General features: G+C 40.0%; 1 protein-coding gene across 5 annotated transcripts in view; it reads right to left on the bottom strand.

Annotated features, from left to right (window-relative positions):
- Positions 1–6,446: 6,446 nt before the first annotated feature.
- The window catches only part of epha7 (eph receptor A7), a 63,761-nt gene continuing 55,555 nt past the window's right edge, over positions 6,447–14,652 (bottom strand). For 2 of the 5 annotated variants that reach the window (XM_064339966.1, XM_064339965.1), the window contains exons 13-17: positions 14,438–14,647; positions 14,002–14,151; positions 12,033–12,226; positions 11,134–11,289; positions 6,447–10,178 (exon numbers count right to left, since the gene is read on the bottom strand). In XM_064339966.1, coding sequence (XP_064196036.1) covers positions 10,064–10,178; positions 11,134–11,289; positions 12,033–12,226; positions 14,002–14,151; positions 14,438–14,647 — 825 coding nt within the window. In that variant the 3' untranslated portion in view covers positions 6,447–10,063. Of the gene's footprint in view, positions 10,179–11,129; positions 11,290–12,032; positions 12,227–14,001; positions 14,218–14,437; positions 14,648–14,652 lie in introns of those variants that run through there. The other 3 variants (XM_064339964.1, XM_064339963.1, XM_064339967.1) reach the window with 2 other exon arrangements.

Below are 14,652 nucleotides of genomic sequence, written 5' to 3' on the forward strand. Positions count from 1 at the left end.
ATATGCGCTTCATTAGGGGACTGCTGTGAGGGTGGCCTCGTGGGGGCATTGGCTCGGCTGTCCTGCTGGGTGGCCGGTTGGCCCCCCCCCCCCAGGCCGTGATGCCCTCATTCGTCAGCCCGGCTCCCTGGACATGCCGGAGGACCTCTGGGTACACCTGCGCTAATGGCAGCCTCTTATTTATTCTGAGCTATCATCAGCCGTGATTATCAGTTACAGTGGGACTGTATCAGCCTCATTTACTGAGATCTAGCGCTGTTGCGTGGGGGGCTGGGGGGTTCATTATTGCAAGGAAGGGGCTGGGTGTATGAGTGTATTTTGGCTGGGTGTGCATGTTTATGGGGGAGGGGACTGTTGGGGGGGTTGCTTCTTTGTATCTAGAAGGTGTTTGGTCCTCCGGTCCTCCTACGCTTTGACTAAAACTATGAATAATTAACTTAAGTGTTCATTTTTCTTTATTAGGATTTGACTACATTACAGTGTAACTTGATTAATATTCTCTTTACTGTGAAGAAGAACACACTGAGCAAAGATTTTAATTGCGTTTCTGTACTATCCAGTGTCCCACCCAAGGTGTTCATCACAAGCCCAGGATGGACCCTATAGTTACGGGTTTGAGCCCTCAGCTATGTCTCCAATTGGCTGTCACAGGGAATCCAAGATGACAGGACACAATTGGTTTGGTCCCGCCAGAGATAAGATGGGTGATATTAAAGCTCCTTTCACACATGGAATCCACAGCATAGATGGGTTCAATTATTCGGGTTAGGTAGCGTTTTTTTCCCGTTCACAGGAGATGTCCGTAAATCCTGCTAGGCCTTGTCCTGGCAAATTGGAGGAGTGTCTGACATGAAAGATTGACTCCTTCACTTGTTCACACGCTCTCAGAAAAAAATTTCCTAAAAAGGCACAAACACTTGTCATTGAGGTAGTACCCTATAGGTACATGAGATTGTACACCTAGCCAGCAATGCATAATTCATTTGTACCTTTCTTGTTTGTGAAATGTACTTATTTATGCCCAAATAGAACACTGCTGTACTTTCATGGTACATTTGGGAATTTTGTTCCTTAAAGAAAAAATATGTACCTCCACTGTACCTTTATTTCTGAGACTGCACAAGATGCAGGCATGGACAATTGGTGGAAGATGTACGGGTTAAGATGCGTGTGTGAAAAGGGGTTAAGTATGTTTTACAGCTTGCCTTGGGTAAAAATGAGACGGTGCTGATAGGTATTGTGTGGCTGTTTTCGCATGGAAAATTGAGGTAATTTAGGTAAGCCTAAATAAAAATGGTACATCATTCCAGGAACAGCTAGAATCATTTCAAATTTTGTGTGGGAGATACTTTCAATATACTTATCATCAACTGCAGAAGAACTATGATGGGCAACCCGTTTTGTGAACATAGGCAACCATGTAGACGACAGTCTCGGCAATAATTGCACGTGGTCCAAACAAAAGAAATACAGCATCCATTTCTGTGGTAACACACAGACCTTCCGAGGTCCTTTGTAGACCACCAATATTTAACTTTTACTTCAGCTCTCTGCTCATTGGAGAGTTATAAAACAATCCCAAAGTTGCTTTGTCTTGGCAACTCAGGATGAAATACTTACTGAAGTGCACTTGCAAGCAGTGGTGTCTACAACCTAGAGGAAACAGCTCAAAACTGTAGTGTGGAGGGCCCTCCACATCATGGTATTAATTGGACTGGATACTAAGCTGAAAAATGTATCATTTAAAATTTTTACTTGTCCAGAGAATACAGAAGTATGATTTACAAATAACTGTGACTAAAACTAAGTGACCGACTAAATGTCTTATTCAGAGCAAACTGCATGTTGGTACTGGATTTGATTCAGCTCTGATAAAAACCACTCTGGAAACTAAATGCAATGCATTTTTGGGAATATTTATTTCTAATTGCATTCGGCGTGATTCTATATTATGACTGGCACCTGCTGAGCTCACTGTTTTATATAATCAATACAGGTAATATAACCCACAGTCTGATTAGAGGATATATTATGCTATGTGGCAGAGCTGTGTTGTACAGAGGCTGCTCTGAACGAAAGACTTCTGAATATTTTAGCAAAACAGACCAGATGGATGGATGCAATTTATCTCCGCGACATTTTTTTTTTTTTTTTTTAACCGTTAAAACGAATAAATCAAATCATACTGCATTGTGGTCTATCGCGCATGCAAATGCAGTTTGTGGTGCGTGTGACAAGAAGTGAGCAGGACTGAAGGATTCACAATGTACAGTCGCACTTCCTCTTCATTGATCAATGAAGCATCGGCCCATCTGGTCTGTTTACCCAGTCACCCACTCCGAGAGCGACGGGATCTCGAATCTCTTCATTTCCATGACTGATGTCGCACATCTCTCTGGAGATGGAGGGATAATGGTGTCACAAAGCCTGTGCACATTCCTCCTGAGGAGGAAGAATTTACAATGGGGCATTCTTTGATTTTTTTCAGCCTCCTCATTCCTCACATTGCTGGTCAGTGATTGAATGAATTTCTGGGGAGATGCCCGCACGCCCATTTCTGGTGCTGAACTTTAGCGAACTTGTTTTTTTTTTCCCGGAACGGCTTTAACTTTTTAAACCTCTGCAACATCTTTTGGCACAGGTCAGGTCTGATTCGGCTGTTTTTTTTAATCATATCCATTTTTTTGTGAGTCATCTTGTAGGCACATATGCTGCTAAAAAGCAGCTGTCTTTTCCCGCTGATTTGATGGGGGATGGTGGTTTTTGTTTAGTTTATTTTTTTTAACACTTCATTTGATTTCCTGATCATGAGAGCTATTTAAATTCAATCAGTAATCTGTGGTTTGATGGTCTGAGCTGCCAAATGCTGGGCAATTATCATTACGCTTGTCACATACTGTACAGGGACAGCGTGCCTCTTCTATAAATGCAGTGTGAAACTACAAACTGAAAAAAAATAAAACATAAAAAGGACAGAGACGGTACAAAATTACATGATTTCTCCAGAATGGCAGGACACACAAGACACATTTGGAGCAAAGCCCATACTCAGTTTCTATAAAAGTTTTTGACTCCTTTAATGCAAATGCTGCAGCACAGTATACACCGAAATAGCATTTAGCGTCTGTGAGTTCAGCTGTCACCATAAATGCACCATAGAATGCCAGCGTGCGTCACGTCATATCATGTTGTCTGCTCTCTGCAGTGGGCATCAAAGAGCTGGGAATAAGAGGTCGAGCTTGGCGTCATTTGATTCTTCTGACTCCCTATGACACTCAGCAGCCCCGCTAATGGCGTAGCCAAAAATGTCATAACTCATTCCGCCGCAGTGTGTCTTTCAGGACCCCGTCATATTCGCCAAAGCCGACAGCTTTCTCCAAAGAGACATTCGCAGGCGGTGAAATTGATCATCTGCCTAGGGGTTGGCACACTGTGTAGGAGGGAGACACGTTTTTACAACCACCTAAATTCTTAATGCTGCAAGGTACCATGAGTCAGGTCGTAAAAAGGAACCGGGGCGACTTCAATGTCAGCAGAGCTACTTTGAGTGATATCGCCTCGGGCACACAGGGCATTACAAAGCGTGTAACTCAAACGGCTTTAATAATCCAAACTTTAAACACTCAACACGTGTTGTGTGTATATTTCATCAAAAGGAGATTTTTAGGGAAGATATCCCGCGTCCCAAGTGTGGGTCCCCCGTCATCCGCAAACGGGCCTCGTGCAAACAGATTCGATCGGCTTAGCGTGGGACCGGACCGCGAGTCTTATTTTCGTCTCTCTCCGAGATGAACTAATGATTCTTATTTAAGCCGCACTTGAATGTGAAACCAGGAAATAATTACCCCTTTCATAGATGTGAGTGCTTTGGATGGAGGCAGCGCGATTGAACCGAACCAGTCCAATAACGGCATCAAAGAAATGATTTTTTTCCCTTCCGCTCATCTCCCGCTATGAATAAGAGCACAGCTCCCAATAAAAGAACTTCGGCCTGTGTCAAATCGGTTTGATCAGTTTGTGACTCAATGCCGGCTTTTCCTCCAGCCTTAGATTAAGAATAAAGGATCCATTAAGCTGTGCACAAATCACTCTCAAGTCTGTACTTATTAACACTATCATGAGCATGGCTACATTCTGAAGAGTTCAGATTTTAATGTGCAGGCACAGAATCAGTGTTGTGAATGTAATTAAAAACAGGTTTTTACTCCTGAAAAGCAGTACATAGGTCCTTGCACAATTTTAACAAACAGCGGCTCTCTCAGATAAGAAGTTGACGCTTATCTGCAAGTTTGAATTTTCACTGTGCAATTGTCAAAAGCACTGCACTAACACATCTGTCGCAGACTCGAACGGCAACAAATGCCTTAAAAATAAAACAGGGAACAGATGTTTAAACCTGCTTTCTCATACACGTATTTGCATATGATATGTTCAAGTCTAGGAATTCACTGCGACCTCAGCCATGTACCATCTGTGGTTTCCCTTGACATACGCATTTGGTACTGAATTGCTGTCTGAAATATACACATCTGCTTCATGAAATGTTTTTGTGCTATTACAACCTCAACCTTTCATTCTGCTGTGCCTCACCCAAGTCTTCTTCTTGCTTTTTAGCTCTCTCCCTCTCTCTCTCTCTCACACACACACACACACACACACACACATGCAAACACAGACACACCCCGACACACACACCACTGACTGTCATTATTCAACATTACTAATCTCATCAATGGCATCACCTTTAGATCAGTCATGATAAATAGCGTAGTGCTTAGTCAATTACTTTTCTGGGATTACCTTTGATTTACTGCCTTAAAGTATAATACTTTTCCCTTGCAGCCTTTCTGCTTTTCCGTGACAATTTTTATTACTATTTGTCCATACGTCTGATTACATATCTGCCCTTGGGATTCGTTCTGACCATGCCAGTATCAAAACGGTCCAGAGCATTGAAAAGAAAAATCTCAAGCCACATGCTACATAATACAGGTCAATGTCCTCAAAAGAACAGATATATATATATGCTGAAAACTGAGCTATTTTATTTATAATGGGCAGCAAAAGGAGACATTTTCTAACGCCAAGTGAACTTTTTGTATTGCTTTCAAGTGTTTACAATCAGTTATCACAATATTACTATTTTTATCCAGAAATCATGTTGAGATGACTGTTTGATGCTACAATGCACGCTAGTGATGAGACTCATGCACTGCACTTGAATGCCATTATTACGTGTTAATCTGTTTTCTAGGTGCTTAACTTTGGCATCAACCTAATAGCATTTTATTAACATCATTTGCTCAAGCCCAGTGTAGAACTGGTTTGGTAATGCGCAACATAAACATTTGAACATTTCTCTACTGCTTTTGTTAATAGAGGATGTTGCTTTTTCCATGCAATGCATGGGTACTGTTTTGACTGCAGATATTGTTTGAGTATTGGAATCAAGGACTTCTTTTAGAAATGGTGTTTTTCTTCTCTTGCATTTTTACTGTTTTTTGCCTGTTCATTTTTTCCCCCTATCTGATGATTAATCTATTGGCCACTTTCCATTTGTCCCTCACACAAGGGAAAACAAAGAAAACAAACATACCTGATATATTACAAGGAGAAAATGTTCTGACTTTTTTTATTGATCGCCTTGCTATGAGCTGAGCCAACTTGCTATGAGCTGTGGGGGTGGGTGGGGGGTGTTTCCCACAATGCACTTGCAACCCTCCTCCTGTTTCTGTCTGATTGAGAAATACCCCATTAGCGTGTTTCATGATTAGGCTTCATGAGCAAAGTGAGGCCTATGGCAATTTAAACCCATTCCACCTCCCACCTGCCCCTGAGTCCGACCAACCACCTTCCACCGCTTCTGCCGTAACATTTCACGACTACGTTCAAAAAATCTCCCCCCTTACTGACTCCCTAAAGTCCTCCGTGGAGCTATCGGGAAGTGAGCACTTTACGTGATTAGCTGTCACTGATCTGAGATCAGCAGGGGGCTAAGGGAATAGGGAGGAAGGGAGCACTTTAGTCTTCTCTCTGAGGTGGCATTGTTCCACTGCGCACAGAGGAGCCAAAGCATTTTGGAAACATGTAGGTTTTATTATTGAATTCTGTCTGCCTCTGGGATGAGATGTTAAGATTCTACCAGACTTAATAAAGTAAATATTAGAATATCTGAGGAGATATAATCTGTATGCAGCCATTAAACATTCCCATAAGATTTAGTTTAATTAGATTTTTTCAATGTTGGAGGTCTGATAATGTCTTTTTAATGACACCTTTCCTGGCACACTCACAACTCACACATACGCGCGCACGCACACACACACACACGCATGCAGACACACACACACACACACACACACACTGAGACATACACACATCTGCTTGTCATCACTTTGATGGAACAAATAATTTGCATTTCTTTTGAGACATAAACTCAAGGACAATTTGTCAACTTTCACAGCACACAGTCTGATTTAGTGTGGTGACTTAATTGCCAATGGATTCATTAAGATTACACCACAGTGACTTGTAATCCCATAGCAACGACCCATTAACATTTGTTAAAACCCCAATGAGAAACCAAAGGCAACAGACATCACCTCTTAACAAGTAGCCCACTAATAATCAGCATTCGGTTGATAGACTTCAGTGGGGAAAAAAACAAGATTTCTGTAGAGATTGTATTATATTTCCAAAAATATATGTACAGTCTATTACAAAGGTTACAAAGCAAAAAAGAAATGTCTATGTAACAATAAATTGCCTAGGTTAATGATTTTACAGTTCTGCTGTAGGGGAAAATACTTCTGACCAGTGAATCATCTCAATACTCTCATCACAGAAAAATAAATAATACATTGACAATTTATCTTACTGTACATTAATCTAAAACAAAACAAAACAAAACAAAAAATAACCAAACAAAAAATGGAAAACCTATTAGCCATCTTTGGTCCTAAATGAGAAATTATGTACAACTGAAATTATCTGGGTGACAATAATCTGCAAGTGAGATAGAAAAATATAGTGCATTTTTAATGTATTCAGAGCTCACTACAGAGAAATGTGTGTAAAAAACAACAATATAAATAAAATGTACAAGTTTTACAATAGACCATATACAAAGTTTTTTTTTTCCATTTTCTTTTTTCAGATCTCTAAGATCTTCACAATCAACAGTGCTTTACTCTTTGGAAACATCTGCCACACTTGAAAGGGGGTGTCCACAATTTTCAACACTTCTAGCTTTCCTATAGTCATTTTTTCCCACCACATATTTTAATGTTGTAATCTCATGCTGGCCTACCTTTTCTGTCTCTATAGGAACCAAAAACCCTGAGGGGAGGGGTGGAGCAGGGGATGACATCAAGGCCTGGCCTGTAAGGGCGGAACATGGCTGGCCCTTTGGTAGCAATGCAGGGTGACTGAGAGGGGGAGGGGCGGGGTGCTGCTGACTAATGTGTTTATGCTGGTATTCAATTGAAACGTCTGGCAGGGAACCAATTGCTGAGGTTTGCTGTACAGATAGAAAGTGGGCCTGTGACACAGAGACCAGATGCCACGGTCTGCTTCCAAAATCCCTGTGCGGGCATTGGGTAGACTTCCAAGGGTTCCTGGTTTGGTTAACCATATGGGTGAAAATGGTTCATAGACACATCCAGACACAGGTCAGATTTCTGACTAATCTCTCACAAAGGAGTCATAGAACGGAAGTGACTAGCCGTTGATTTTATGTTTAAACATAAATGAGTCAAGCTTTCCACTGAGGCATGCTTTCTGAGGCTGGCTTCCTATTGTAGTTCCCATACAGTCAACTCAAACTGCTTCCCAGCCTTGACAAAATACAAGGACGTCAAGAGACAGTCACCTTCTTATAGAGAAGACTCAACTATTTTCTGAAAGTAATTCAGCTTTTCTTCCAAAGATGTACATTTTTCCATAAACAAAATCAGATGTTTCTCAAAAATATTGCTTATACATCCACACCTTCTTTTTTTCATGTTTTTTTTCAGAATTCTGAAAAGTTCAGAACAACCCCTTACGCCATTCAATTTGAAATACCTACACGTATCGTTTTCTTAATATTCAGTAAAAAAAGGAAATTATTCGTCAAAAGACTACAATTCTGAAGACAAAATTCAAGAAGATAACACATTCATTTGTTGTACAAACATGACTGCGATGGCACCAGTACATTGGCTGCGAGCACACCTGTGCAGAGGCCACTTCTCGTCATCGTGCCCCTTTGAACTTAAAAAGGGGGGAGGGTAGAGAAAAAGGATACACCTAGTTTCATGTACGTAAGTTACAGCTACACAAACGCCTGGACAGACTAAGCAGATGCGCATAAATAAATAACCAAAAGGCTCACCAGGCAACCTGCTGTTTGAAAAAGGTCAATGTATACTCCAAATCCATTCAGTGACTGAATGCACCCCAACACTACAGCATATCTATAAAACCTAGCACCGTGACATTTCAGAAGATGACATGCTTTATCTGGAGTTATTATTGCTCTGTTTGGTCGAGTTAACCGCACCGTTAATCGTACACAAACATTTTTTTATTTTTTTTTATCACTTCAACCTCTGAATGAAAGGATTGATTCATTTCATTTATTCAAGTTCTAGGTAGGATACCACAATATTATTGGAAAATCAAAAGGAAAAAAAAAATCTGTTCCTTAAAGTAAACTTCAGGAAGATTCAACTGCACAGCATTTATGCCTTACTGATACCAGAAAAAACAAACATCAAACAAAAAAACAAAAGCTTACTTAAGGCAGTGTTGCTTTCAGGTAAGACTTGCACATTTTTTCATTTTTATTTAAATGATTAAAAATGTGTAAGTTACTATGAAAAGTAATACTACCTTTAATTATAAAGTGATTTTTTTAAGGTATCACTATAGCAAAATTTTTTTTTTCATTATATTGAATCCGTCCTTTAGTTTCAATACAATCGTTCTCTAGTGCTATCCGTGGAGTGTTTCTGTTAAATATTTAAAAAACAGGATTCTCAGAATCTAATCCTTGTTTAATAAAATGAAATGATTTCAGTGGTTGTGTAAAAAAATGTCTCCACATTTATCTTTGATATTCACAAATATATTTAGTGATTTTCTTTCATGGTATATGTAATGTTTCACTGTTTTTCATTTTAGGTATTCCTTTAAAAAATTCTGACCATCTTTTTTCAAATAAGTATGCTAAAAAACACCCCTGTAAGCTTCAAACATCCAAGTGAATATTGTCTCTAAAATAGCAACTGCAGTGCAAGATATTACTTTCACCTTCAAGCAAAATACTGGGGCAAAGAAATCTCACTGCAAACAATTAAAAGAACCAAGAGTGCTTCAACACAAACTGGTCATGCCTAAACATCCAACAATACCGCCAGCCATATTTAATCCACATTTTGGATGGGAGACTTTACCCTGTTGTCAATTTCAAATAAAAATACAAATAAAAACAGGAAAGAAATAAAGAGAAGAACAAATGTTATGTTTACATACCACACCATATCATTATGGCTGACACGAATAAACAGAACTATAATAAAAATGGCATTGAAATCACCACTGCACGCAAAAAAGCGTCTTCAATATGGACAAAATGTTTTTGTGAAATCCATACTGATTATGGCCAAAAAGGAGGGAAAAAAAATGTACAAAGTTAGAAAGGAACAAAATAAAAAGCCTCCAATTAAATTGCTCCTCTTCACTTTTCTTGATATGTGGTTCAGATTTCCTCAGAGATTGGAAAATTCTAGATGTCCAGGTAGTTTCTCTCTTCTTCAGCGGCCGGAAAAGGTTAAGATCCTTCTCGTCAGTGGCGCCAAGGAACAAAGGAATGATTTGTTTTTTTGTTTGTTTTTAAGTTCCGTAAATCCGTAAGAGTCACACACGGGAAGCAACACGTTTTTGTTTTTTTTTTTTTTTGTTTTTTTTTGTCTTTTTTTTTTCTTGTATTCATTCATGTTTTTCTATGATTGTCCACAGTAGCGCTGTGGAATTGTTCTGGGTAAGTCTTTGCCCGCCCTGCAGGGGGCAGTGTCGTCAGTCACACCTGGACGCCCGTCCCGTGGAGGTGCAGCATCTGAGCCCTCATAGTCTGTATGCTGCTCATGATCTTTTTCTGATGGCCCACTAAAGTGATTCCCAAGCTCATCACATCCCTAGGAGAGACAAGATCCAGTCATAAATCACCGTGCTCAACCACGGAGAGCCAAAACAACAACAACGATTTATAGCCTCAGGTATTTCATTAAGTGAAAATAAAAATGAAAAAGAAAATTCATAAACCTGCTGCAAAGCCTTATCCATTAATTAGAACGTAATTAATTGTACTTGCTAATATGAGACTGATTCAAAAAACTTTGAATTCCATTTTTGCTCAACGTCTACAGCTGGAAAAAATGCCAAAATCAACAGCCGGTGACCTGATTCGATATGTTCAACGATTGGTGCCGAATGTAAATAAGCAAAACGTTTTACTCTTCGAAAACTTGATTTATGAGGCAATTCAATCGAAGTGCAAAGCAGTTTATCCTGAAATTTCAAATGGCCATTTCGCAACAGCTTGTTTTTGTGACAAGGACCACAACACTCTAGTTTTATTTCAAGCTGAACTAAATGAACCATATAAAAAAGTCCTGTGTGAACAATAAAAGATACCCCTTGCCTTGAATACATGATTTCAAAAAATAGACCATTTTATGGTGTGACTGCATTACCACCCTAGAGATCACACTGAGGCTAAAATACATCCACGCATCATAAAGCCATAGCTTATAAAAAATCTTAAGCTATCAAGGGCACTATTAAAATTTTTTACACATAGAATAAAAAATTTAATGTCAATCCTTAGATTTACTGGTTCATATTGTTACCAGACATTTAAATAATTTTAAATTTTAATTCAGATTAATTTAATTATGATATGATTTAATTTACATTTTTTATGACATTTTTAAAATTCTTTAAATACTGACTTATATATGAAGTGTGCATAATGGGGCTATTCTTTAACAAAGTTGTGGATAGCATTGCATAATAAGTAAAACTGCCCACTGGCAATGTTATCAGTTGAGGAAAAAATTCTTGACCTTGAGATACAGACAGTGTACTTACTCAATAGTCATCCTCGCCACAGATTCCAACGAGCTGTACCCGGCCGCCGTGAAGTTGTCTTTGTACCTCTCCATTTTGATGGCTTCCAACCAGTCTCCGACTGAGCGGAAAGTGGTGAAGTCCGGTGTGTTCTGGTCTAACAGGGGGCTAATGGGCCTGAAAGACAGTAAACATCATAAGACAAGACAGGAATAAACCGACCAAATAAAGTCATTTCTAAACAAGACAATACAGATGTTTCTTTGTATGCATGTAAAAAAACAACACATACAAAAAAACTAAAAGAGAGATACGACGGTGCCATAATCTACAATTTAATATGTTAATCAAATACCCTTTCCAAGTATTTTCTATAGAAAATGAAAATGAATTCCCCAATCCACCATCCTTTTGCCGACATGAAAAAGACTATATTAGTGATTTTACTTTTAGATGACTATAGACCTTTCAAAATGAACCCGTTAAAAACGGGCTTTAGGTCATGTCCTGAGTCCCACAGAGTGAGATCATATTTCCACTGTAAAGGGATTTCATCTGACAAATGTCACAGTGGGATCCGGAGTTCCCACAGAACTTTAAAGTCACAGGAAGTCATTATAAGGATTTATTTAAAAGCATCTCTATTGACCATAAAACCATGGAGGAGGCTTTGGTTTATAGATCGTGCATGATTTATCTTTCATCTGTGGGCTCTTGCCAATAAATCAACCAGTGAACAGTCTGAATGACCCGCTAATGAAGTTAACAAGGGATTAAAATAAATAATGGCTTGTTAACGCGTACGGGATGGTGACAGGATCGGGGCCAACGCACCGTGCAAACTGAAACGCCGCGTTTCGATTGCCCTAACCATTGGCTTCGTGGGGGGGGGTCATAGGGGGGCAAGAGTCAGGTCTTACCTTGTACATGTTCCAACGGGGGTTTTTAAAGTGTTGGGATTGCGAATCATTTTATCGAGGATGCCGACTATCTGATCGAATTTGGGGCGGTCGGCCCTTTCCTTCTGCCAACAGTCCAACATCAGCTGGTGCAAGCCAGGCGGGCAATCCATGGGGGCGGGGAGACGGTAGCCCTCCTCAATCGCCTTTATTACCTGAAGGACCGTAGATGCACAATAGTCAGGCACTGTTCGCTGTTACTTTAGCTTACACTCGAATTCTCCTTTTCATCAGCTAATTATTCACTGGATAAGCATGTGCGACAGCTCATAATAAACTCTTCAAGGAAAACTAGGCTAACCAGACGCAGTTGCCTGGCATCAGCTTGTTAAAAACACTCCGAGCACCAAGTACACAATGTATGAGCACTCTAATGAGGAGATGCTGGAAACTTCACAACTAAATCTGCCCGTATAAGGAAGGAATTAGCCCGTTACAAATGTCACTGTCTGCCACGGCAGAACTTTCTGTGATCAATTAAGCATACAAGAGGGCTATTTCCCTTGGATGAGGCTGGTTTTCGTCATTAAATCTGTGTCTGATTAAGAGACAAAAACACATACGAAAATATTTTACAGACCACCTGCTGACTACCATCTGGCTTTAAAGTAGAATATATTATTAATCTCTTTCAAATTGTGTGCATATTACATATGAAGTACACCATGTGTTCTGCATTCGGTGTTCTTTTAATTGTTTGCAGTGAGATCATTTGGTTTTGACAATCTGCATGCACAGGAACACAGACAAGCATATACACGCATTTTTATTACTTATGTCATGCCGATTTAAACCAAAAAACAAGAGAAGAAAATGTCAAAATGCAAAAGCGCTTGAAGAAATGCAATTACTTTACTTCCAGCACAGCGCATACACAGATGAATTGTTTTCTCCAATTTTAACAGTACAGGATCTGACAGTGATGCATGTCAAGCTTTTCCATGCCATGCATGCCAACTAAAGGGCAACTATGGCTGTAAACAAAACTGAGTGTTTGAAACCACTGATGTTTGAAATGTATGTTTTCTGGAAAAAGTCAAGAAGCACTTGAAAGTGAAGCGCAGATAAACGTGTTTAATGGAACATACCACTGACGCGCCATTTAAACAGACCTCTCCGAGCAAATTTATAAACCCATGTTATGTCTAAGCAACTGCCTGATTTAATTTCTCGTGGAACAAACTTAGGCGGCTTTTAACGGGTCCATTGTGCGATTTTGTCTTTTTCAATCTGACATTTACTATTTAATCAAAGGGGCTTTACGGTTTGTCTGGGACGGGATATATAAATCATGTTTAGCTCTCCGGCTTGGCGTGTTTATCTCCGGCGAATATTCGGAGGCTTACATAATCTTTAATTTCAGCAAAGGATCAGGCTAACGCAGAGTATCCATCAGGCACATAGTTAAACACAACAGGATTAAAATACTTTACTCCATACGTCTCATCACCGGTCTGGCGGAATTTCAATGTGGCCACACTTGTGAAGCCACTTTTGTTATCAGCAAGATGAACAGCGTTGCAGTGTTCATCTGTCCAAATTTAATTGAACCAAACCAATGGGAAAAGCTCTTGTCTTAGGTTTTGCAGGACTAAGTACTTTTCTATGACTGTTTTGTTTAAATGTTTCCTTCACATTATTATCATTATAGGGGTGAGAGATGCAATTTTACTCATTATATAGGTTAAAAGCTAGGCTGGATCACCTTAATGTATTACACATTGTATTTTTATTATTATTTTAATAAGCATGGGTTACTCATTGTTACTCAGCAAAAACATTTAAAAAAAAATGTTGATAATTAATTTCTGTTGTGTAGCTTTGGTGTGTCATAGCAGTGTACACTTTAAATGAAAACAGCTGTTGCATGCACTTTTCATGACTTTTCAAAGCATTAGATCTCGGTGCGAACATGAAAACAGTGACTCACATCTTGATTGGACATGTCCCAATAGGGTCTCTCCCCATAGGACATGACCTCCCACATGACAATGCCGTAACTCCACACATCGCTAGAGGACGTGAATTTGCGATACTGGATGGCTTCTGTCGCCGTCCACCGTACGGGGATTTTTCCGCCCTGTTCAGTAAAATGCAGATCATTTGCTGGGGTAAAGGTCAAATTCATTATGTCCTGCATCTTCCCCTAAAACACCAATTAGAAAGAGTTTAAACATTTAATGCTGCATCCGTAGAAAGATTCAAGTTATTAAGTGCATGCTTCGCATTTTACACAAAGGCAGTCGGGTATATAGAAAAGAAGGGATTCATTCTTTCTTGCAGATTTAGCTGCCAGTGTGTTATTTCCGCATTCCGCGAGGGGGAGGGGGAGGAGAGAGAGGCAGAGTGGCGTTCAGTCGACTCACCGTCGTCGTGTAAACAGCCTCGGGATCGTCCTCCATCACTCTTGACAGCCCGAAGTCGGACACTTTACATACGAGATTGCTGTTGACAAGGATGTTGCGCGCGGCCAAATCCCGATGGACGTATCCCATGTCGGAGAGGTACCTCATCCCGGCCGCGATACCCCGAAGCATCCCCACCAGCTGGATGACTGTGAACTGGCCGTCGTGTTTCTGCG

Source organism: Anguilla rostrata, chromosome 6 (assembly GCF_018555375.3).
Source record: "Anguilla rostrata isolate EN2019 chromosome 6, ASM1855537v3, whole genome shotgun sequence".
Lineage (NCBI taxonomy): Eukaryota > Metazoa > Chordata > Actinopteri > Anguilliformes > Anguillidae > Anguilla > Anguilla rostrata.